This window comes from Chiloscyllium plagiosum, unplaced genomic scaffold (assembly GCF_037043375.1).
Source record: "Chiloscyllium plagiosum isolate Xiang-an unplaced genomic scaffold, Cpla_swu_hap1 HiC_scaffold_9, whole genome shotgun sequence".
Lineage (NCBI taxonomy): Eukaryota > Metazoa > Chordata > Chondrichthyes > Orectolobiformes > Hemiscylliidae > Chiloscyllium > Chiloscyllium plagiosum.
The window spans coordinates 72919631-72946564 of NW_028270147.1; the positions used below are offsets into that span (position 1 = coordinate 72919631).

At 40.5% G+C, this 26934-nt stretch overlaps 1 protein-coding gene across 2 annotated transcripts in view; it reads left to right on the forward strand.

Moving 5' to 3' along the window:
• Window positions 1–26934, forward strand: part of dbt (dihydrolipoamide branched chain transacylase E2) — a 61230-nt gene that overhangs the window by 8735 nt on the left and 25561 nt on the right. For both annotated transcript variants that reach the window (XM_043699688.2, XM_043699687.2), the window contains exons 2-4: window positions 3964–4084; window positions 4178–4253; window positions 17760–17941. In XM_043699688.2, the coding sequence (XP_043555623.1) occupies window positions 3964–4084; window positions 4178–4253; window positions 17760–17941 (379 nt within the window). The remainder of the gene's footprint in view (window positions 1–3963; window positions 4085–4177; window positions 4254–17759; window positions 17942–26934) is intronic.

Here is a 26934-nt window from a genome sequence, read left to right on the forward strand (position 1 = left end):
AGCCTTTCTTTTAACTTCCTATGCTAAAGGGTAACATTTCCCATTTTACCAAAAAGTATTATGAAACTAGCTGCACTTGAGTACTCAGCAGGATTAGCATGATTAGAATCACTAAAAATAACTATTTTCATTTTGTTTGGGTCATCCATGAATGGAAATTTGAGTACAAATTTCTCTATTAATTAAAAAGAAATTTGAATGTTTCATTTTCCCTTAAAACATCTTCAACTTCAGGTGTGTCACTGTAATGCTTACTATAAGTACATTAAAACTAGCATTCAATCTGTCTTGAGTGCACAACCAATTCAACTAACCAATAATGCTTCACAGCTGCTCTGTTTTTCATTAGATGTGACAGCATCTTTCTGGGATTTAGAATGATTAACTTACATGGAATCATTCCTTTCTAAATGGGTTGTTAATTCAGATTTACTTCAAATCTGCACCATTTTTAGTCAATAGCAATCTTCCAGTTAGTTGATCATCATTGCTGAAGTGAATGTTGGAGTTGCATGTCCAGATCATGCAGATGTTCCCAACTTCATTGACTCTGCAGTAATTGCCCAGGTGGTTTACATTTTTAATGGGCAAATCACGCAATATTGGGAAAATTCTGAAAAAAGTCCCCAATTTTGATTTAGTTGGACTGTTCCAATTCACTTGCTTAATGTTTGACAGGAAACCTGTTGTAACTGCTAGGTAATTATTAAACTGAATCCCCCCCACCACTACCCATTTTATGTTTTATAGAAACAGGAAAAAAAAAACACAAGTAAAATAATAAAAGTGAAAAATTTAATTACACCAGTCTTTCAGTATAAATCAGTGAGGTCTTTGGGGATGTTCCCAGGTGCTCTAGATTTATGACAGGTGTTTTTGCTTCCTTTCCACTTCCTTTAATCTTATCGATAACACATCTTTCAAATTAAACTAGGTAGACTTGGAGGTCTGTAAGCAGATGTGGCTTCTGAAATCAGAAGTCTGTACTGGAAACGGCATCAGTACTCTGATTGGCATGTCCAGAACTCTCAGCCATGATATAAAGGGAACAATGCTTGATACCACTCCATAAGGAACCATTGACAAGTTTTTTTAAATGTAGAAGCATGGCTTTTATCCTAATTGGCTCCCTTAAATGAGACTACAAGAACAAGGTAACTTTCAGGATGCTGTTTCTTTCTGTGGATATGTCCACTCTAACATCTACGTCACCCAGTCGCTATTCAAAACCTTGAGCAATTAGCCTTACTTTTAGCATATGAGTCGCATCTCCCAGGACCTTTTCTGTCTATATGACAAGGTTGACCGTCCTCTATCTTGTATTTCACAATAAAACCAAATCCCTTGCAATAATCTAATTCTGTTTGTTTTGCCTGTCATTAGTTTGCCCTCTAGTTTATCAGCAGGCATCAAAACTAGTTTGATCTAAAAACTGTCATCCCTTCCTTTCATTCTGTTAAGGTACAATCTCTGCTTATAGTTAAGTAGCTTCTGGGCCTATTACGTTAAGACCTTGCCCTTTGGCCCTGTCCTGTGTGAGACTATCACTCAACCTACCACCATCTCTTGTATTCATTTACTCAGTGTTAACAATCCAGTATGCTTGAGTATGTGAAGTACCTGGTGTCTTATCACCTTTTATCAACTTGTAGTGAATTACTGTTAACTGTGAGGGAACGGTCCTTAATAGTTTTAATACCCTGTTGGATAACCACTGTTCTACTGTCATCCCTTATTACCAGGACCTATCAATTCCTCTGTCTCATAGTTGTGGATATGCTTGCTGAGCTGGAAAGTTGATTTGCAAACATTTCGTCCCCTGTTTAGATGACATCTTCAGGACTTTGGAGCCTCCTGTGAAGCGCTGCTGTACTGTGTCTTCTGGAATTTATTTGGTTCTGTTTCTGCTGCTTCCGATTGCCAGTTTCCGTTGTTCGTTGTAGTGGCCAATATATTGGGTCTAGATCAATGTGCTTGTTGATGGAGTCCATGGCTGAGTGCCATGCTTCTAGGAATTCCCGGGCTGTCCTCTGTTTAGCTTGTCCTATGATTGTTGTGTTGTCCCAGTCAAATCTCTGTGGTCCTTGTTATCTGTGTGTTTGGCTACTAAGGACAGCTGGTCATGGCGTTTAGTGGCTAGTTGGTGTTCGAAAGGGCTACAACACATTCCTGGCCTATGAACGGAAGAGGAAAAAGAGTATTCGCCAAGAATGGATATCCCCACAACTTTACCCACAGATGCCTAACAGACAAACAATACGACGACCTAATTCACTAGTCACTCTACCTCACATTAAAAAACATTTCAGAACTGACAGCCAGACTTCTCTGACCACTGTATTCATGACTGCCCATAAACAGACAGCTACGCTCAGCAACAACTCACCAGGACAAAAGACCCTATACTGATCATGTGCAAGACTAACGTAACTTACAGGAATTCATGCCAAGACTGCACAAAACACTATATAGGGCAAACAGGCAGGCAATTAGCAATCCACATCCACGAACACCAACTAACCACTGAACGCCATGACCAGCTGTCCCTAGTAGCCATACATGCAGATGACAAGAACCACAAATTCAAATTCAACTGGGACAACACAATGATCATAGGACAAGCGAAACAGAGGACAGCCAGCGAATTCCTAGAGTCATGGCACTCAGCCACGAACTCCATCAGCTAGCACATTGACCTAGACCCAATACACTGGCCACTACAATGAACAACCGGAACCGGCAAGCAGAAGCAGCAGAAATTGAACCAAATAAATTCCAGATGACACAATACAGCATTGCTTCACAGGCGTCTCCAAAGCACTGAAGATGTCACTAGACAGGGGATGAAACGTCTGCATATCAACTTCCCAGTTCAGCAAACATACCCACAACTATAACAAATGGCACCCAAGCTATAAATCTTTACACAAACCTTGAATTCCTTTGTCTCTTTCATAACACACCAAATCCTCAGAACCAAAATATATCTTGGATGGTCTTATCTAATGTCTGAAATCTTCTCAAAGTTTCTGCAAGACGTCAACTTTGATAGTCCTGAATTTATAACATTCAAATGTGCTGAGAAAATAGAGCCAGTTGTGCACACAGAATGTTTCATTTGTGTTATCAAGGCTATTGAAAAGGACCTCTTCCCCAAGAGTTTTCTCAAGATAGCAAATATCTGCTTGGAAAGGAAGCCCCTTTTCTAGAACCAAACCCCAGCTACGTGTGGGAGCCAATTCATATATGACACCTTAGCACAATCCAGCAATTTAAATTTGCACATTTAACAGGGGAATTTCTGCCTTTTTTTTAATACAGTCTGTTGTAGTCCATGATGTATTTATTCCTTTATGGAATAGCCTTCTTCCTTTTGAAATCTATTAAGGTTGACGTCCCCAAGTGGACATATTCCTTGCACAGTGGCGGTTGTCAGATAATAATAGTAGAGCTCTTTATTTTCCATATCGGTTATGGGAAAATAGGATTTTTGGATATTGTTATGTGCTGTAATCAATTTCATACTGATATTAGCGTAAAGGAACGCTTACGGCAGTTGTGCATTGTAGAAAGAGTTTAACTTTTTCTATGACTATTTTACTTGGGAGTTTTCAATACTAACAGTGACTGCATAAACAAGAACAGTATTTTCAGCATTGGTATTGTTCACAATGCTGAAAATTGTATGTGGCCAAAACTGGTGACTGTGTACACTTCTCACTGTACTTCTGTACTTGAGCGCATGTGACAATAAAGCATAATTTGAATTCAAATTCAAATTAAGAAATTGTTCACTGGTGAACTCTAGGACCTTCATGTTTATCAGTTTTGCATTGCAAGAGTATAATTTCTGACTTCGCCCATTTCTGAACCCTAAAAGAACCTTAAGTTTTGTAACTATAAACTTGCCATTGTGGTTTATGGAATTTACATATGTTAACTGTCTTTGTCTCTCTCTGTCAGATTTGTGTGCACCATTATAGATGTCGTAGTAATACCCATTTCCTGAAACCAGAATATCCTACATTTAACAAATCATCTGTTCAACTCAACGCACAATCAAAATTTTTGAGAACCTCTACTGGTAATTGGGATATTTTCTAGTTTCTTGTTGAACTTCTGGTTCACTTAACTTACTTGGGTCAGATGTTAACTAAACTTGTATTTATTTTTACAGCTGTTACTGGCCAAGTTGTTCAGTTTAAACTTTCTGATATTGGCGAAGGGATCACGGAGGTTCATGTGAAGGAATGGTGAGTTGATTCTTAATTGTGATTAAAGAGTTAGTTCTGTGTTATAGAGTGACTATAATCCCTGAAAGCTGAATGTATTTACTGACTGGGACTTATTTATAAAAATTCCTTGCATAGCTGTTCCTTATGCAGCAAAATTGTTAAGATCACAGTTTAAAACCTGTTGAAATTATTTTAAATCTACCTGAGTGTAAACACTGCATTTATGGACTGTATTATCACATCTTTCAAACATCATGAAGCATTTTGGGAACAAATTTCTTAAAATGGCCATCATATTTGCCCTTTTGCATGCAGCATTGAGATGAAGTTCATTTTAAAGGAAGATATTCATATTACAAATCATCTTTCACTGCCCCAGGACAATCCAAAATTCTTTACAACCAATGAAATACTTTTGAGGTGCAGTATTGTCTTTTATATTGAAGGAAACATAATGGATCAGATATCAAATCAAATTATTTCTGTTTTTTCAAATAGTAATGAGGAATTTTTAACATTTTGGTTTAAATCCTCATCCTAAAGCAATGAAATGCTCCTTTTGTGTTACATTAGTATTAGCCTAGATTACTTGTTGAAATCATTAAGTGGATGTTCTACCACACCCTTCTGATTTGGAATACTACCAAGTCAAACTGACAACTTGGAGGAACAACTTTGAAATGATCCTGATACATCTCAAACCATCTATGAATGTTGCAATACTACTTGCATACTTTGTATGTGTAGGTAAGAACCAGTATTTCTGGGTTTTTCTTCTGTCTCATCTCGTTTTCCTGGACAGGATGTAAGGAAAAAGCTTAACAACTTTTAATCCTACTTGCTTCATCTCTCTATGTATCCATCATTTTTCAAGTAAGAATCTTAAAAGAGCTCAAAATTGTTCTTCACTATCTTTTATATTTTTCTTCCTTCTTTGTAACTATTGTAATCTGTTGTAACCAGGTGAATAGGAGTGAATTGCCTCCTCTCTTTTTACAGCCTCCCAGCTCCCCCTTTGTTTTGTCCCTACTGGTCAGTTGCAACATACAGCTCTATCACATGTGAATTGGAGATGTAGTTAATTAGATCAAAACGCAGGCAACAATTACAAGGTTTTGTTGTGTGCAAGGAAGAGGAATTTTATTACATACTAACCTCAAGTTTATAAAAAAAAATCAAGCACAGGTAACGTTGAAAAGGAGAGTATTTCTAGTACAAACAGGAAGAATAAACACTATGTGGTTTAAAATGATCTTTGAGATCCTGAGATGTTTGATTTTTTTTTAAAAACTTGGAACCACAGGTTTATTGTTGAGTTGTATCCTTAGTAGTGGTAAAATCTGCAGAGTTCTTGATGAATGATGTTTTCCCAATTCGCTTTTTCACTGGGCTCTGTCCTCTGCTTGCTCCAAAAGCTAGTACTTCCAAATAAACCTGTTGGACTATAATCTGGTGTTGTGTGATTTTTAACTTTCTGAGATAATGAACAGGAACCTGAGAGAGAAAGAGACTTAAAGCTTTTGCTATAAATATATTTTTTTTCTTTGCTCTGCAGCTGAAAAGCAGCTGTTGAAATAGAGTTATTTTGTTTACTTCTGAGTCTGCCTTGATTGTTTTCTCGCAAGCCGGATAATCTGCAAACAACCTTTCATCTCTCAACATGTGAACGTATCATGCTAGTATGAATTAAAACAAGAAATAAATATCTGATTTCCTTGGCCTCTTTTAAGATGGCCAGCACGGTGGCTCAGTGGTTAGCACTACTGCCTCACAGTGCCAGGGACCCAGGTTTGATTCCCGCCTCGGACGACTGTCTGTGTGGAGTTTGCACGGTCTTCCCGTGTCTGCGTGCGTTTCCTCCGGGTGCACCGATTTCCTCCCACAATCCAAAGATGTGCAGGTCAGTGAATTGGCCATGCTAAATTGCCCATAGTGTTAGGTGCATTAGTCAGAGGTAAATATAGGGTGGTGGAATGGGTCTGGATGGGTTACTCTTCTGAGGGTCGGTGTGGACTTGTTGGGCCGAAGGGCCTGTGTCCATACTGTAGGGAATCTAAAAAAGATGTTAGTTTCAGCTCACATTGGTTTAGCAATGCTTGTCTCAGTCTGTGGTCCGGTGACTTTGCAGTCATTTTAGCAAAGTGTTTGCCCTATTTGTTTGAAACCATTTTAGTCCATGAAGGGACTCTGGTTTAGCATCAGATAATGGAAGTTAAAATTTGATAATTCATAATTACCATTATGACAACACATTCTGTCTTTGTGAACCTTATCACTAATTCCTGGTTTTCCTCAACTTCCCTTATTTATTTCTTGACTTTACTGCCCTGCATTAGAATTCTTACCCCATTATCTTGATTTTTCAAAATTAAAAAAAAATCTTCCCTTTTAATTTTAGATTCCAAAGTAATACAAATTTTTGGTTACATGTGGAAATCATATACACTGTTTCTGCAGAAGTGAGATTTTTTTTAACAATTTTTAAAATATCTTGGCCAGCTTCCTAATGCTTAAGTGAAAATGTCACCAAGATTTCTAGTGGTTAAAATTATTCATTGTCATCTATGCTAAATGTTTTTCTGATAAGAATCATATTTTTGCTATTACTGTTCCATTTGTTTCTGGTCTCCTTGTATTATGTCATGTATGTCCCAGAGGAAGTTACAAGTGACTCTCCTAATTTTAGCTTTCATTTGACCTGTAACACAGCATAACTGATTTGTGTTGGAAAATGAGGACAGATACTCATAGTACTTTTTTTCCTTTTGAGGTTAGTGGGTAATAAATTCTTATAGATGAGTAACATTTGTGCCACATAAATGCCAGGCAATGACCACTTGCAACAAGAGAGAATCTGACCATCACCCCTTGACATTCACTGGTGTTACCATCTGTGAATTCCTGGCCATCATCTTCCTGGGGGTTACCATTGACCAGAAGCTGACCTAAGCTCACCTTTTAAGTATGTGGCTCCAAGAGCAGGTCAGAGGTGAAGAATCCTGCAACGAGTAACTCACTTACTGACTCACAAAGCCTGGCCACTATCTACAAGGCACAAGTGAAAAATGTGATGAGTCCACTCCAGCAACATTGGAGAAGCTTGACATCATCCAGGAAAAAGCAGCCTGCTTGATTAGCAGCATATCCACTTCCACTACCATCAACGCTCAGTAGCAGCAGTGTGTACTATCGAAAAGATGCACTACAGAAATTCACCAAGGCTCCTTAGGACAGCACTTGCAAAATCACAACCACTTCTATCTAGAAGGACTTGGGCAGCAGTTACATGGGAACACCACTGTTTATAAGTTCTCTCCAAACCACTCACCATCCTGACTTGGAAATATATAACTATTCTTTCAGTGTCATTGAGTCCAGATACTGGAATTCCCTCCCTAATAGCATTGTGAGTCTACATACACGGACTGTAGTCTATATTAGAGTGGTGCTGGAAAAGCACAGCAGGTCAGGCAGCATCTGAGGAGCAGGAAAATCAACTTTTTGGGCAAAAACCCTTCATCAGGAATAGAAGCAAGGTGCCTGCAGAGTGGAGAGATAAATGAGAGGGGAGTAGGGTTGGGAGAAAGTAGCATAGAGTACAATGATTGAATGGGGGTGGGGATGGAAGTGATAGGTCAGAGAGGGTGGGGGAAGGTGGCAAAGAGTACAATGGGTGAATGGGGGTGGGGATGAAGGTGATAGGTCAGAGAGGACGGTGGAGTGGATAGGTGGAAAGGAAGATAGGCAGATAGGACAGGTTATGAGGGCGGTGCTGAGCTGGAAGGCTGGATCTGGGATGAGGTGGGGGAAGGAAAAATGAGGAAATTAGTGAAATCCACATTGATGCCATGGGGTTGAAGTGTTCCGAGGTGGAAGATGAGGCGTTCTTCCTCCAGGCATCGGGTGGTGAGGGAGTGGCGATGGAGGAGGCCCAGGACCTGCATGTCGTCGGCAGAGTGGGACTTGAAATGTTGGACCACAGGGCGGTGGGGTTGATTGGTGCTGGTGTCCTGGAAATGTTCCCCAAGGCGCTCTGCTAGGAAGCGTCCAGTCTCCCCAATGTACAGGAGACCGCATCGGGAGCAACGGATACAATAAATGATATGGGTGGATGTGCAGGTGAAACTTTGGATGTGGAAGGCTCCTTTGGGGCCTTGGATGGAGGTGAGGGAGGAGGTGTGGGCGCAGGTTTTGCAATTTCTGCGGTGGCAGGGGAAGCTGCCAGGAAGGGAGGGTGGATTGTTGGGGGGCGTGAACCTGACCAGGTAGTCACGGAGGGAATGGTCATTGCGGAAAACGGAAATGGATGGGGAGGGAAATATATCCCTGGTGGTGGGGTCCGTTTGGAGGTGGCGGATACATGGACTGTAGCAATTTAAGAAGGCAGTTCACCACCACCATCTTAGGACAACTACGATGTATAATAAATGTTGGCCCTGCCAACAAAGCCCACATTCCATGACAGAATTTTTTAAAAGTTATGATTTTGTGGTATTGGTTACTGGAAAAATGCCAATAATTCACAGATCAGTTTTTAATAAAACTTATTGTGCTATCTGTCCAATCTGTGTCCAATCTGTATCCAATCTCTGGCAGATGATTATGCTATTTCCTCCTTGGAGGAGAAAGTGAGGTCTGCAGATGCTGGAGATCAAAGTTGAAACTTTATTGCTGGAACAGCACAGCAGGTCAGGCAGCATCCAGGGAACAGGAGATTCGACGTTTCGGGCACAGGCCCTTCTTCAGGAATGAGCAGAGAGTGTTCAGCAGGAGAAGATAAAAGGTAGGGAGGAGGGACTTGGAGGAGGGGAGTTGGAAATGTGATAGGTGGAAAGAGGTCAAGGTGAGGGTGATAGGTCGGAGTAGGGTGGAGGCGGAGAGGTCAAGAAGAAGACTGCAGGTCAGGAAGGCGGTGCCGGGCTGGAAGGATCCGGCTGAGACAAGGTGGGGGGAGGGGGGATGAAGAAACTGGTGAAGTCCAAGTTCATCCCCTGCGGTTGGAGGGTTCCCAGTCGGAAGATAAGACGCTCCTCCTCCGACCGTCGGGTTGTTGTGGTTTGGCGGTGGATGAGTCCAATGACCTGCATATCCTCGGTGGAGTGGGAGGGGGAGTTGAAATGCTGTGCCACAGGTTGGTTGGGTTGGTTCGTCCGGGTGGCCCAGAGGCCCTATTTCCTCCTTGCCCCAAATGCAAATCGAGCAAAGTTCCAGAGCACCTATTTAGATCAAATCATCAGAAATTATTGTAAAACAGTTGCTTTCTTTCATATATTTCCATAATCTTAAAAGTTAAGAAACTATCATGTCAAAAGAGCAATTGAACAATTTTATACTGTATCATCTTCAATCCTGTCACTAATCAAATATTAATCTCTCTTTAAAAGTAACCATAGAACTGGTATTGATAATGGATGATCCAAGGTCTGGAGCACAGTTGTGATGGTTAGCTGCTAAGCTGGTTTTATTTTAGCCTGTATCAACTGCTGATGTCATTCACAATGGTTTTAAATTTTAGGAAGCCAGTCAGAGGCTTTCTTGTTAAAAATTGCTTTGTATTTCTAACAACACGTTGTAGGTGCAAGAATTGTGACTGGCATTCATTCCTTAAATTTGACCTGCTGTGCTCCAGTGTTTATAGCACCATCTAGTGACACATTACAGTGATGCTGTATTCAATGTTTTCACACAAAATCCATCGTGAAAACATAAAGATATTAGTAAAAGGAATTTCATTGAGTGTCTCATTTGATTGCTGTCTTTAATGGCTAAATTAAAAATCTTTGGTTATGCTAAGGTTATCAAAATTTTCATATTAAAGAAAAACTTTATAATGTGTTGTCTAGTTTCGCTACCTGTTTAGTAGTCTGCTGAAATGACAGGTTGAGAAACAGGGTGCTACTCACAACCAATTTTAGTAGCTAGGTTGGTATGATATGTTCCTTGCTTTGGAATCATGGCCACAATTGCATGTCAAATTGTTCATCTTCCACTGAAAGAGCAGGTGGCCATGTTATCCATACCCAATGTGGATTTGGTTGAACGCTATCCATTATCTTCAGAGATGGCTGAAACCAAATACCTGTGCTATTGAGCCAGTTATGAGATGCTGAGGTGTGTGCAGAATAAAAACTCATGCCTCTTTCCATCTAGATAGTGGGCTGATAATTTTCAATATTTTCTTAGTAGGTTTTTCACTGCTTTGTGAAAGGGAAAATTCAGTGTTGCTCTGACGTCTTTCATCTCATAGAGTAAAATGAGACAATGATGAATGCCATATCGGACAACATGTGACAGCACATGGAACCACTTAATTACAGTGACCTTGAACATCTCTGACACTGGATGTAGGTTTGCTTACTGAGCTGGAAGGTTTGTTTTCAGACATTTCGTCACCTTACTAGGTAACATCTTCAGTGAGTCTTCGGATGAAGTAGTGGTGGTGTAGCCCGCTTTCTCTTTATATGTTTGGGTTGGTGACGCCATTTCCTATGGTGATGTCATTTTCTGTTCTTTCTCTCAGGAGGTGGTAAATGGGATCCAAGTCAATGTGTTTGTTGATAGACATTCTAGTTGGAATGTCAAAACTTGAACAAACAGCTCTGCCAACCATCCAGCCCAAATTTTGGGTCCGCTACTTGGATAACACCTTTGTCATCACGAAACAAAACAAGTTAGAGGAAACCTTCAAGACCATCAATAATACCCTTATTGGCATAAAATTCACTAAAGAGGAGGAAACCAACAAAAAGTTGCCATTCCTAGATGTCACAGTAGAGCAAACAGTCAATGGGGAGCTTCAAACCAGCATCTACAGGAAAATAACACATACGGACCAAATAGTTAACTACAGAAGTAATCATCCCAACATGCACAAACGAAGCTGCATTAGAACATTATTTCACTGAGTCACCACACACTGCAGCACAGAGAAACTACGCAGAGCAGAGAAAAATCACCTATACAGTGTATTCAAAAGGAATGGGTACCCAATGAACACAGTCCGCAATTTCTCAACAACTGGGGTGTCGCGATGGCTCAGTGGTTTGCAATGATGCCTCACACCACCAGGGACCCAGGTTCAATTCCCACCTTGGGCAACTGTCTGTGTGGAGTTTGCACATTCTCCCCATGTCTACGTTGCTTTCCTCTGGGTGCTCCGGTTTCCTCCCACAGTACAAAGATGTGCATGTCAGGTGAATTGGCCATGCTAAATTGCCTGTAGTGTTAGGTGCATTAGTCAGAGGGGGGTGGGTTGCTCTTCGGAGGGTCGCTGTGAATTTGTTAGGCCGAAGGACATGTTTGCATACTGTAGGAAATGTAATCAAACAACCCAAACAAGCGGACAAAACGCGTCCAGAAATCCTAGCCACTCTCGCCCACATCAAAGACATCTCGGAAATGACTGCCAGACTACTCAGACCCTTTGGCATCATGGTAGCCCACAAACCTACCAACACACTAAAACGGCAGCTAATGAATTTGAAAGACCCTATACAGACAACAAGCAAAACTGATGTCATTTACAAAATACCTTGCAAGAACTGTAACAAACACTGCATTGGACAAACAGGCAGAAAACTAGCCACCAGGATATATGAACTAGCCACAAAATGACATGACCCACTCTCACAAGTATCCTTACATACAGATGAGGAAGGACACCATTTTGACTGGGACAACACATCCATCCTAGGACAAGCCAAACAGAGACACGCATGAGAATTCCTAGAAGGATGGCATTCCAACCAAAACTCTATCAACAAAAACATTGACTTGGATCCCATTTATCACTCCCTAAGAAAAAGAACAGGAAATGATATAGAAAGCAGGCTACACCACCAGTGCTTCATCCGGAGGCTTACTGAAAATGCCACCTAATAGGTGACGAACCTTCCAGCTCAGCGAGCAAACCTACATCCAAAACCTCAACCTGAGCTACAAATCTTCTCAAAACTTGCTATCTCTGACAATATCCCCATGGCAACATTTAGCTGCATATTAACTGTCTTTGTGTAATGGCTGCAAGATCATGAAGCAGAGTAATACTCTGCAGCAGGGTTGATTGTTTCGGCTGTACTGTCCTTAATGTTCCTGGACCAGTTTCACCGTGGTTTTTACTTCTGAGCTGGTTTTGATGAAGTATCACTGCTGTATGAAAATCATGATACCCAGGTGTTGTGGGCTGGGTAATTTATCAATATTAGATCCAGGTTGCTGGTGAGCATTGAACTTAATTCCCCTAGTTTTAATACTTGCGTTGGTTTTCTGTGCCATTGACATGGATGATGTTTTTGTATTTGGTGCAAAGCATGCCTACCAAATAGATGTGGCAGTCTGTGGTGAGCTGCTTCTGTGATTTAAAAAAAAACTACATGCAGAACTTAACAGTTGCTTGTTAATGTGTCGATATCAAAAAGTAATTTCAGTGTTTTTGGGATGAATGTAAACATGTAAATAATGATTTCAGTATCATATAATATGCTACTAGGTTGTGCTGCAAGTATTAACAAGATATTTTGTGCTCTGTACGATGTTGATTGTTGAAATACGATCAAGGATTTCTGTCTTTGGGTGTAGTGATTTGGTAAACAGCGGACTATTAATTTATTAATGTGGTGGACTTCCATTTCCCTCTTATTGAGGCAGGGGATAATATGCTGTAGCCTCATTGGTATCTTGCTGAAATAGCAACTTTTCCTGTGCAAATTTAGATAGAATATTGTGAGACTATGCAGCTGTTGGAAGTATTGCAGTTCAGTCCATCCCTGGCCTCATTTTTTACTTAGTTCATTTTGTAGTAGATTGCATTTAAGAGAAGTCAAGAGCAGGTACCCTGTATTTTTTTCATTCTGATGCCATTAACTCCCTTCCTAATGAAGGGCTTATGCCAGAAATGTCAATTCTCCTGCTCCTCGGATGCTGCCTGACTTCCTGTGCTTTTCCAGCACGATACTCTTGACTCTGAGCTCCAGTATCTGCAGTCCTCACTTTCTCCTCCCTGATACCATTAACTGTTGAAATCACTCATATTACCTAATTAATTAAAATTTAGTTCAGCAGAAGAGTAGAAGTTAAATCTACAACCTATTTAGTCTCATAGTTAAGTCCCCCACCACAATGGCAGCTTGGAATTGCATGGCACATTTTTAATGCAATATATATCCCAAGAAACTGTACAGAAGAGAAAAGCAAGATACTGCAGACACTTCTGTTGTTGCTTCTGCCTTGTCGTCTTTCCATCCTTGGATCGTTCGCTTCTTGTACCTCAGCTGGTTCCCACAGCACATAAAACATTGAACTGGGATATATATGTTGGCAACAGTACTGCATATCTTAGAGATAAAGTAATGTTTATTTTGAGAAGTTGTTAAAGTTAGTGGAAAAGTGAGACTATTATGTAGGTAAGATAGATAAGTTTCAGGAAGTTGTTGTTGCCAAATCGATTCAGGAGATTGTGGGGATTGGATAAACCAACTCTGTATTGCACTCTGCTTTGAGTTTTAAATTCTGCCACTTTTTTATTGTGTGAAGTGTAAACCAATGTTTGATTATTCTGGTATTCTTAAATGTTTCATTGCATTTATAGAGTCATAGAGATGTACAGCATAGAAACAGACCCTTCGGTCCAACCCGTCCATGCCAACCAGCTATCCTAACGCTATCTAGTCCCACCTGCCAGCACCCTGCCCATATCCCTCCAAACCCTTCCTATTCATATACCCATCCAAATGCCTCTTAAATGTTGCAATTGGCTTTTATTTCTTGTGTTAGTTTACCTATGTATTTAATCTCGATGCTTTTTCAAATTATAGATGAAGATGTACACAACTAGATAATGTGCACATTGTAGAAGCTTGAAGATCCGTACCTGGGGTTTAGAGAATCAAGGTTCAGAAATACTTGGGTGATGGTTATGGTCCCAGACTTTGATACCATTTGTGAGATTGGTCCTCCAGTGTGGAATCATCTTGGAATGCAGGTTCTGGGGATTGGCAGGAATGTGGAGTTGACAACATTCAAGGGGGAGCCTGTCCTTGAACTAGATGAAGGGATGTAGGGCTTATCTCACTCAAGGGTTCCAGAATGCTATCAGCATTTGTTAGAAGAGAGAAGTGATCATTGTGATTAGGTCTTGGTCAGTTTATCTCATTGTAGATTTGATTCTGGTTTCTGTTTATTTTGAATGATAAATAAATGCATGGCTACTTTGATATTTTGTTTTATTCATAACTAGCAAAATTTAACTGGCAATTTTTGCACATCTTGGGAAGGACTAGGCTCACAACCAGAACTCACTGCAAAGGACTAACTTCCCTAATGAACATAAAATCATCAAGTTATTGAAATTGTGTACTCTTATTGAAATGGCAAGGGAAACTGGTAATTGGAGATGGGGGTACAATCCAAGATGCCCATGTATGTTGAAAAGGAAGGTGGGGGGTGGGAAATTATACTGCGATTAGACAGGAGCTGTGGAGTATAAATTGGAAACAATTGTTCTGTAGGAAACGCACAACAGAAGTGTGGAGGCTGTTTAAGGAGCATTTGTTGCGAGTATTGAACAACTTTGTCCCACAGAGATAGGCAAGAAATGGTAAGATGAAGGACCCTTGGATGACAAGAGAAGAGGAGCTTCTCGTCAAGAGGAAGAAATAAGCTTACTTAAAGTTGAGGAAGCTGGCACAGCTTTAGAGGATTACAGGGTAGCTAGGAAAGAAGTCAAAAATTAACTGAGGAGAACTAGGAGAGAGCACAAAAAAGAAAGGCATTCTACACTTAGGAATAAGAGAATAATCAAAGAGAGGGCAGGGCTGATCAGGGATAGTGGAGGGAACTTGTGCCTGGAGTCTGAAGAGGTAGGGAAGGCCCTAAATGAGTTTTTTGCTTCAGTATTAACTAGAGAGAGGGACCTTGTTGATAGTGAGCACACTGTGGACCAGGTTAATAGGCTCGAAGAGATTAATGTTAAGAAAGTGGATGTGCTGAAAATTCTGGGAAGCATCAGGATAGATAAGTGCCCAGGGCCAGACCAGTTATATCCAAGGTTACTACGGGAAGCAAGAAATGAGATTGCTGCATCTCTGGGGATGATCTTTGCGTCCTCACTCTGCCCACGAGTAGTTTTGGATGATTGGAGGGAGGTGAATGTTGTTCCTGGGTTCAAGAAAGAGAATAGGGAAATCCCTGGGAATTACAGACCAGTCAGTCGTACGTCTGTGGTAAGCAAGGTACTGGAAAGGATTCTGAGAGATAAGATTTATGACTATTTGGGAAAACATAGTTTGATTAGATAGTCAGCATGGCTTTGAGAGGGCCAGGTCATGCATCACAAGTCTTATTGAGTTCTTTGAGGATGTGACAAGACAAGTTGACTAAGGTCGAGCAGTGGATGTGGTTTATATTGTTATCAGTAAGGCATTTGATAAGGTTCCCCACAATGGGCTCATCCTGAAAGTTAGGAGGTATGGGATACAGGGAGATTTTGCTGTCTGGATACGAATTGGCTGGCTGAAAGAAGACAGTGAGTGGAGGTCGGTGACCAGTGGTGTACCACAGGGATCTGTTCTTGGGCCTCTGCTCTTTGTAGTTTTTAAAAATGACTTGGATGAAGAAGTGGAAGGGTGGGTTAGTACGTTTGCCATTGACACAAAGGTCAGTGGTGTTGTAGATAGTGTCAAGGGCTGCTGCAGGCTACAACAAGACATTGCAGGATGCAGAGCTGGGCTGAGAAGTGGCAGATGGAGTTCAACCTGAATAAATGCAAAGTGATTCATTTTGGAAGGTCAAATTTGAATGCTGAATACTGGGTTAAAGACAGGATTTTTGACAGTGTGGAGGAACAGTGGGATCTTGGGGTCCATATTCATTGATCCCGCAAAGTTGCCACCCAAGTTGACACGGTTATTAAGAAGGCTGATGGTGTTTTGGCTTTCATTAACAGGAGATTGAGTTTAAGAGCTACAAGGTTTTGCTGCAACACTATAAAACCTTGGTTAGACCACAATTGGAATATTGTGTTCAGTTCTGGTCACCTCATTGTACGAAGGAGTGTGCAGAGGAGATTTACCAGGAAGCTGCCTGGATTGAAGGGCTTGGCTTAAGAAGAGAGGTTGAGTGAGCTTGGGCTTTTCACACAGGAGAGAAGAAGCAAGAGTGGTGACCTGATAGAGATGTATAAGGTAATGAGAGGCATAGAGTAAATAGCCTGAAACTTTTCTCCAGGGCAGAAATAGCTATCATGAGTGGTCATAATTTTAAAATGTTAAAGGAAGGTATAAGGGAGATGTCAGAGGCGGGTTCTGTATGTAGAGAGTGGTGGGTGCATAGAATGCACTGCCAGCAGTGATATTAGAGTCAGAGACATTAGGGACTTTTAAGTGATTGTTGGACAAGCACATGGACAGCAGTAAATTGAGGGGTGTGTAGGTTAGGTTAATCTTAGATTAAGATCAATGCTCGACACAACATCGTGGGCCGAAGGGCCTATAATGTACTGTTCTATGTGTTTCCTTGTGGTGTGGGTAACAGTAAGTCTGCGCTTGTTGTAACAGGTGAAGAAAGATTACCAACCCGCTATCTAGCTCAGGAATTGCTACACGATTGGGGCTGGGGAAGAAACTAATGGAATTAGATGAATAAAGTAAGAAAGATGCACTGAGGAAGATGTTCGTTTAACCCTAGGTGCAACATATATGGGTAAGGTGTCATGTACAAGTGTAGAGTAATAGCGCTAATTTAAGAAAAGATTAATTCATGACTTGATCAACTCATCTTTGAGTTCTGGTAATGGTGGACCATGGTTAGATATAGTAATAATCTCAATTGGACATCAGAAGTAATGAATAAGCCATGAAGTACTCTTGGGTATCTGACAGGTTGGTTTATTCTTTACAGGTTAATGTAAGTTGATGTTGGAGTATAGTATTTTCCTTGAACAATTTTCTTCTTCTACTGATTTACCTTCCCTGTTATGCTTTACAAAACCCTTTGACACTGCCTGCATGTGTACTTTTTATGGACGTATTCATGTTTATTAATTTAATGTGAACACAAATATTGCAAATTGGATGTTGATTAGTAACAAGATGATTACAGTCAACTTCTGTTTTGCCTTTAGACAATGTTGTAATTTTGGCAGTACTCATACGGATCACTGGATTCCAATCACAAGTAGGAACTACTATGTGTTTTTTTTCACTCGCTAGCAGACTACTGCAACTGTTTTCAGTACCTTTCACTCTATATATTTAAAATTAGCCTTTTGTGCTAAGGATTTTTAGAAGGAGTTACTTTTCCTCAGAATGCTTTGAGATGTTAGCCTGCTTGTAAGGTACTAGAAACATAAAAATCATTTTTCTAACTTGGCTATGTTTGGTAGGGGAAATTGTTTTTATTCTTCAATTTTTTTTCCAAGAATGTTTTTTTGTTCTCAATTCTTTATGAAGATTTCCACACTAAACTTGTATTGTTCCAGTACTTTGTTCTTTATGCTGTTTCAGAACTTTCTTTTTAATGTTTCTACAGGTATGTAAAGGTAGGAGACACAGTGTCACAGTTTGACAGCATCTGTGAAGTTCAGAGTGACAAAGCATCAGTTACAATAACAAGCCGATATGATGGTGTGGTTCGAAAAATTTATTACAGCGTGGATGACACCGCTTATGTGGGCAAACCACTGATTGATATAGAAACAGAAGCTGTAAGAGGTACATCATACCGGAACACTGATTTTTAGGGGGTGGGGGTCCCTCACTACTGAGTATTTGTAAAATTGCCTAACTTTTAAAAAAAAATGCACATGGGACCTTACATTATGTAAGGACAAGTGAAGAGAAACAATATAAACTAAGTCAAATATTTTTTAAATGTGGTGTAAAAACCAAGAGAATTTGTATTCACAGATCTTTGGTGATGGGGCCAGTTTAGAAGTGTGGTATCCTTGGTTTTGTAGTGGTAGAGTGTGCAAAAACAGGGATATTTTTAGGATGTTGGACAGTAACAAACTTAGCATATATCAATTTTGCACCTTCATTGTGATGAAATGTCCAAAGGTGTTTTAGAATAACATAACAAAACAGTGTAACACCAAGCCACATAGGGAGATATTAGGTCAGACGGCCAAATGCTTAGGCAGAGGAGTATGTTTTCAGAAGTGTTTTGAAGGAGGAAAACAAGATGTAGAGTGGGCATTTAACATAGAACATAGAGCGTTACAGCATAGTACAGGCCCTTCGATCCTCGATGTTGCTCCTAAAATTAATCTGGTCCCCATCTAACCTACACCATTCCATTATTATCTTTGTGTATGTCCAATGCCCATTTAAATGCCCTTAAAGTCAGCGAGTCTACTGCTGTTGCAAGCAGTCTGTTGCATGCCTCTACTACTCTCTATGAGTAAAGAAACCACCCCTGATATCTGTCCTAAATCTATCACACCTCAATTTAAAGCTATGTCCCCGCGTGTTTGCCTTCACCATCCGAGGAAAAAGGTTCTCACTGTCCACTCTATCTAACCCTCTGATTATCTTATACATCTCGATTAAGTCACCTTTCGACATTCTTCTCCCCAATGAAAACGGCCTCAGTTACTTCAGCCTTTCCTCGTAAGATCTTCCTTCCATACTAGGCAACATCCGAGTAAATCTCCTCTGAACCCTTTCCAAAGCTGCCACATCCTTCCTATAATGTGGTGACCAGAACTGTACGCAATACTTCAGGTGCGGCCTTACCAGTGTCTTGTACAGCTGAAGCATGACCTTGTGTTTCTGAAATGCAATCTCCCTACAAATGCCAACACACCTTATGCCTTCTTAACAACCTTATCAACCTGGCTAGCAACTTTCAGGGATTTATGCACCTGGACACCGAGATCTTTCTGTTCATCTACACTGCCAAGGATTTTACCATTAGCCCAGTGCTCTGCTTTCCTGTTATTTCTTCTGAAGTGAACAACCTCATACTTTTCTGCATTAAACTCCATTTGCTCCTTCTCCACCTCCACCTAGCTCTGCATCTTATCGTGTCCCTCTGTAATCCACAACATTCTTTGGCACTATCCACAACTCTGCCTACTTTAGTGTCATCTAGAAATTTACTAACCCATCCTTCTACAACCACATCCAGATCAGTTATAAAAATGACAACAGCAGTGGCCCCAAAACAGATCGTTGTGGCACACCACTAGTAACTGAGCTCGAGGATGAACATTTCCCATCAACCACAACCCTCTGTCTTCTTTCAGCTCGCCAATTTCTTATCAAATTCACCAACTCACCTTCAATCCCGAAACTCTGTATTTTGTGCAATAGCCTACCGTGTGGAACTTTATCAAACACCTTACTGCAGGCCATCAACAGCTTTACCTTCATCCACCTGTTTTGTCACCTTCTCGAAGAACTCAATAAGATTAGTTAGGCACGACCGACCTTTCACAAAACCGTGTTGTCTGTCTCTAATCAAATTATTCCTTTCCAGATTATTATAAATCCTATCTCTTATAACCTTTTCCAACACCTTGCCCATAACTGAAGTAAGGCTCACTGGCCTATAATTACCAGGGTTGGCTTGACTCCCCTTCTTAAACAAGGGAACAACATTTGCTATCCTCCAGCCTCTTGCACTACGCCTGTCGACAAGGATGATATTAATTTCAAAGCCAAAGGCTCCGCAATCTCCTCCCTGGCTTCGCAGAGAATCCAAGGATAAATCCCATCTGGCCCAGGGTCTTATTTGTTTTCAGATCTTCCAAAATTGCTAAAACCTCCTCATTGTCAACTGCAATCCCATCTAATCTAGTGGCCTGTATCTCTGTATTCTCACTAACATTGCCCTTTTCCAATGTGAATGCTTACGAAAAGTATTCATTAAGCGCTTCCCCATGTCCTCAGATTCCACACACAACTTTTCACTCCTATCTTTCTTTGCCCTAATCTTACTCTAGTCATTATTTTATTATTAATATACATTATACCAATTTGTGAACTTAGGGCCTAGATGACTGAAGGCATGGCTACCAATGACGATGTGGTAAGAACTGGGAATGTAGTTGAGGTCAGAATTAGATCTTTATGTATCACTAATATGAATACCTTTGAACTGAAAGCAGGACAGATTATTTAAAGATTATTTATTTAAAAGATTTGAGGCTTTTTTTTTTGAAGAATGCTTATAGGATTTCAGAGTTTACATCAATTATAAAGGATCAATTGTAATTTCCTTGGATAGAAAGAAATACTGGTCCATGTGAACTGTCAACCCTGGAAGCATTATCACCATGAAGGAAGTTAAGAAACAAAGCAGGTGACTGCCAGACACAAAGCCACCGAGCTGAATGATGAAAGCAATTAGCATGTAGTTACAGACACAGAGAGAAAGCAAACAGAAAAAGAAATATCGCAAAATCTTGAGCAAAGGAGAAATGAATTTCTCTCAATATTGCTCCGCATAAAGTTTAACAGTAATGCAAGCTGCGTAGAGAGTGTGGTGCTGGAAAAACACAGCTGGTCAGCAGCATCCGAGGAGCAGAGAATCGACGTTTCGGGCATAAGCCCTTCATCAGGAAAGGCTTGATGAAGGGCTTATGCCTGAAACGTCGATTCTCCTGCTCCTCGGATGCTGCCTAACCGGCTGTGTTTTTCCAGCACACACTCTCGACTCTGATCTCCAGCATCTGCAGTCCTCACTTTCTCCTAGTTATGCAAACTGGTCTAAAATCTGGAAAACTGTAAACGGCTGGGTATTTTCTCATGTGAAATCAATATATTAAGTGGTTGGTTGATTGAAAAGGATCTTTGGCAAACTACTTTATTTAAGTTATTGTGGCTTGAGGAGGAGAAAATTTGTCGAAGCCTTTGTAGCAATAAAAGTATCCATGAAACTTAAAGGTGAAAACTCTTGCTGGATAGAACTGATCTCACCTGCATGATTCAAGCATGTATTGTTACATACTGCCACACTTGTGTTCAAAAACATGTGCCTGCATAAGATATACGTTATATTGCCTAGTTAATTAATCTTTTTATTTGAAGTGTCATTTGTCTGTTAATTGAAGTTTGCTTTATGTTAGTTCTAAGTCATGTTAAAGTAAAAGCTGCAAAATGTAGAACTTTTTGGTTATTTCTTCCTTGGTGGTGAGTCAGTAAGTTTAGTTGTTTACTTTATGGCTCCCCACGTGGATCTTAATAAAATTGACAGCTCAACTGAGATTAAGCCTAGAGACTGTAACACCACTTCATTGGAATTTACCAGCATTTAAAGAAGCAATGTATGATATTCATCTTTTCTATGTTTTATTGGGAAATCAACATGGGTACCTTTTGAGGTTCATGCTTTTGAGAGACAGTATAACTGTTTAAACTTGAAATAGGTGTGAAAAGAAATGTAAAACTAATGGGATTAACATATGATCAGGAGCTAAGGATGATGGGATCCTTGAAGAATTGACTGGCCATCTGGGGCTAAAGGAGGAAAGGTCAAGTTCCAACAGTGATTGAGAACAGCTGGTTAGAATTTAAAAAGAAGTAGAATTAAGAAAGATTGACTTAGAAAGAGAAAAATTAGCAAGGGATGAAAGAGATTGGGAAAGAAATAAGGAAAGTAAGATATAAAAATATTGAAATGAAGCACGAGTTTCAATTATGTAAATTTGAGTTGATAAGCAAATGTGAGGCTGCCTGTAAGAAGTTCTCTTAATTTTGATTTGATGAAGAATTTTTGCTTAGTGTTCTGCTACATGTGAAGAAGCTAGTTATTTGGTGAGTATCCTCTAAGTAACTATGGTTTATTCCATTCCTAGGGATTGAAATATAATAATAATGGCAAGGTTAATAAAATATGTAAAAACAAAAGGAAATATATAAATTATTAAAATAATTTAGCAGCTAATTATAACACATTAAAAATGGCAAAACAAGTGATGAGTCACAGTTGCAGAATGGAGCTGCTGGCTGCCAGTTTGATTCAGGACAAATATATCGGCAGTAAGTGTTTGAGCCAAAGTTACACTCACTTCAGAGATTATTGTTTCAAGTCTGAAAACCGAACACTACATCACATCCTTTTAGGTGGATTCTTTAGTATTTGGAGGCAGAGACACCTCTAGCGATTCGGTCTTCTGATTTGATTAGATTTCAGGGAAAGGACTGCGAACGAGGCAAGTGAGGGAGCCCCGAGGTCAGCTGCATTAGCCTTTGTAATTGTCTATAGGGTTTGAAATTCCTTTTTTTTGGATTAGAAATGGGGCTGCAGGTGGATGCATGACCATGCTACAGGAGACCATTCATGTGGAAGGGACAGAAAGGAATATTGTGGTAATAGGGGACAGTTATACAGAGCAATTTACCAGTCTCTGCAACAAGGGGTGAATCCAAACTGCAGTGTTGCCTATCGGTGCCAGGGTTTAGGACATCCACTCCAGACTGGAGAAGAATTTGCAAAGGAACGAGGAGTTACCAATCATCATGGTCCATATAAGTACTAACAGCATGTGCATGACAAAGAAGGAGATTCTACATGGTCATTCAAGGATCTAAGCACTAAATTACGAGGTAGAACCTCAGAAGTCATAATCTGGATTATTATTTGAGTTACTTGAGTGCAAATTGGCATTGGCCAATCAGATTATCGATGATTGTGTGACTCAAAGACCAGTCTGAGAGAAGTGGGTTCCGGTTTGTGGAGCACAGGCATCAGTTCTGGGGAAAGTGGGATCTGTACTGACAAACGGTCTCCACCTGAACTGTGCAGGGGCTGGTATTCTGGCAGCTGCATAATGAGAGAAGTAGAAAGGATTTAAACAAAATATAGAGGAACCTCGATTATCCAAACGAGATGGGCAAGCACTGTTTCATTCGGATAATTGATTATTCAGTTAATTGATTCAATGCCTTTCCTCTGGGGCTCAGAGTTTTCTGTTAAGTCCACTCACCATTCAGGAGACTAGACAGCAGCTCACCATGTGCAAGCCCCGCCCCCTCCCACCCATCAACCCCATCCAACACTGCCGCTTTGCCGCGGCCCCGTTCGCCCCCACCCCTAACCCCCTCCCTCCCCCAAACCTGTCCAACACTGCCCCCAACCCAACATCGCACCCCCTTCCCCCTACCGCCGACAACCTCCAATCCCATCCAGTACTGCCCGCCACACGCCCCCACCCTCGTCTCCTGCCCGCCCCCCCATGCACCACCATGTCTGCTCCCACCCCCTTTCCGGGCTGCCGGACTGGACACCAACAACAAGACTGCTGCTGCTGCATCCTTTTGGGAGTGAGTCTCCAAATAACACACACACACGCACTCATTCACACACGCACAAGTTTTTAATGCAACTTTTTCACAGGTTCCACCTTATCCCTGTACAGGACAATGTTAGAGAGATTATCTGGGGAAAGGGGGATTAGGGTACATGCCTGTGGGAACTCCAGGGAAACTGTGTGGGGAGAGAGAGATGGCGGGAGGTGTGTCATTTTGAGACGGTGCCTGGGCTCCTATCGATATCCAGGATTGTTCTCGGCAGCATTTCAGTAAGCCGAGTTCACTTTTAATCACTGTGAACAAAAGATGCGATCAGTGTTGGAAACACGTCTTTGATCAAATGTTTCTATCGGGACCTCACGATCTCCTTCGGATAATCCGATATTCAGATAATTGATATTCGGATAATCAAGGTTTCTCTGTAGTAGGGGCAAGTGATCAAATTTAGGAAGATGTAATTCACGTGGTAAATCGAAGACTCGAGGCACAAGAGAAAAGTATTAATTCAGGAAATGATAAACGGGATGCAAAGTGATGAAAAGTACAAATCCAAAGTGAAAGTAAGCATGCAAGTGCAGCAGGTAGTGAAGAAAGCAAATGGTTTGTTGGACTTCTTAGTGAGAGGATTTGAGTACAGGGCCTTGATGAAACTACATCTAGAGTATTTTGTGCAGTTTTGGTCTGAGAAAGAATATTTTTGCTATGGAGGGAATGTGTACTGATTCTTGAGATGGCGCGATCGATATATGAAGGAAGACTGGATTGATTAGGATTGTATTCAGCGGAGTTTAGAACAATGATGAGGGATCCCATCGAAACCAATAAAGTTCTAAAAGGACCAGACAGGGTAAACATAGGAAGGATGTTGCTGAGGACTGGAGAGTTCAGAACCAAAGATCACAGTTTAAGGGTATTGGTTGGGCCATTTAAGAATGGGATAAGGAGAAATGTCTTCATCCAGAGAGTGGTGAACCTATGTAATTCTTTGCCACAGAAAGTGGTTGAGACAAAAATATTGGATGTTTTTAAGAAGGGGTTAAATATAGCACTGGGGCTAATAGAGTCAAAGGGCAGAGAGAGAAAGTGAGACATGGTATTGAGTTGATTGATCAGTCACAATCAAATTGAATGTCCAGAGCAGGACATCCAAGGGCTGAATGTCCTACTCCTATTTTGACGTTTTTAAAACCAACAGAAAAAGTAACAAAAAGAATAAACCTAAAGATTCTATATCTGAATGCATGTAACTAACATTAGAAGAAAACAGATTACCTGACAGTGCAAATAGAAGTGAATAAGTATGATCTGGTATCCATTAGACATAACTGTAGGATGACATAGATTGGTACCTGCGTATTGAAGGGTACAGGCACTTAAAATAGGAAACAAGGAAAAGATGGAAAGGTGACATTTATTAATAGAGAGGAACCTAAGCTTAAAAACCCAGTATGTGGAAACAGTTTGAGTGGAGATATGATAAAGGCAAGAAGTACTTCTGGTTTTGTGTACATGGGAGGGTGGAGCATGAAGAAGGAAATAATGGGAACTTTTCAGAAAAACATGGTGGTAAACATGGGATATTTTAGTATATACGTAAACTGGGAAACTCAGATAGACAAAGGTACCGGATAAAGACTTCATAAATTTGTATTTGCAATAGTTTCTTCAAATAGCATGTTCTGAAACCTGTGGGAGAGCAAGCTATATTAGAGTCATGGATATGTACAGCATAGAAACAGACCCTTCGGTCCTACTCATCCATGCCAACCAGTTATCCTAAACTAAACTAGTTCCATTTGCCAGCACTTAGCCCATATCCCTCTAAACCCCTTCTATTCATATACCCATCCATCTGCCTTTTAAATGCTGTAATTGTACCAGCCTCCACCACTTCCTCTGGCAGCTTATTCCATACAGGCACCACCTTCTGCGTGAAAAGGTTGCCCCTTAGGTCTTTTTTATATTTTTCTCCTCTCACCCTAATCCTATGCCATCTAGTTCTGGACTCCCTTGCACCACGGAAAAGACTTTGTTTATTTATTCTATCCATGTCCCTCTTAATTTTATAAACCACTGTAAATTCACCCCTCAGCTCCAGGGAAAACAGCCCCAGCCTGTTCAGCCTCTCCCAATAGCTCAAATCCTCCAACACTGGCAACATCCTTGTAAATCCTTTCTGAGCCCTTTCAAGTTTCACAACATGCTTTTGATAGGAAGGAGACCATGATTGCACACAGTATTCCAAAAGTGGGCGGCACAGTGACTCAGTGGTTAGCACTGCTGCCTCACAGCTCCAGGGACCCAGGTTCGATTTCAGCCTTGGGTGACTGTCTGTGTGGAGTTTGCACATTCTCTCCATGTCTGCGTGGGAATCTAATCTAATCTAAGTGGCTTAACCATTATTCTGCACAGCCGCAACATGACCTCCCAATTCCTATACTCAATGCACTGACCAATAAAGGAAAGCATACTTAACACCTCCTTCATTGTCCTATCTATCTGCGGCTCTACTTTCAAGGAGCAATGAACCTGCACTCCAAGGTCTCTTTGTTCAGCAACACTCCTTAGGACCTTACCATTAAGTGTATTAGTCCTGCTCTGATTTCTTTTCCTAAAATGCAGCACTTCACAATTATCTAAATTAAGCTCCGTCTACCACTCCTCAGCCCATTGACCCATTTGATCGATATCCCATTTTATCCTGAGGTAACCTTCATTGTCCACTACACCTCCAATTTTGGTGTCATCTGTAAACTTACTAACAATACCTCCTATGTTCACATCCAAATAATTTATGTAAATGACAAACAAGTAGTGGACTTAGCACCAATCCTTGGGGCACACCACTGGTCACAGGCCTCCGGTCTGAAAAGCAACCCTCCACCCTCTGTCTTCTACCTTCGAGCCAGTTCTGTATCCAAATGGCTAAGGTATTGTGCAATATAATAGGACTAATTAATACGCTCATCGTGAAGATGCCCCTAGCTAGCAGTAACCATAATAAAATTGAGTTTTCCATTCTGTTGAAAGATTTGTAAGCCTGAGACTACTTATAAAAACTTAATAAGGGCAATTCTGAGGGCATGAAAGCAGAGCTGGTTGAAATGAATTAGCAAATTAGTTTGAAGAATAAGTGAATAAAGATGCAGTGGTAAATATTTAAGGGGATATTTCAGAATACAAAAAATATATAGATTCCAATGAATAAAAAAAAAATTTGAAGTACAAACCCGTCATCCATAATTTACTAGAAGGATATTAAAATAAGTATATAATTGTGCAAGCACAGGTGTCAGGTCAGATGATTGGACGCTTTTTTTTTTAAAAAGGTCAAGAACAATTAATAAGGAGGGAAAAATGAAAGTATTGATGAAAGCTAGCCAGAAATTTAAGAGATTGTAAGAGTTTGTATATTTTAAGAAAAAAATGTGAACAAATTAAGGGTTAGT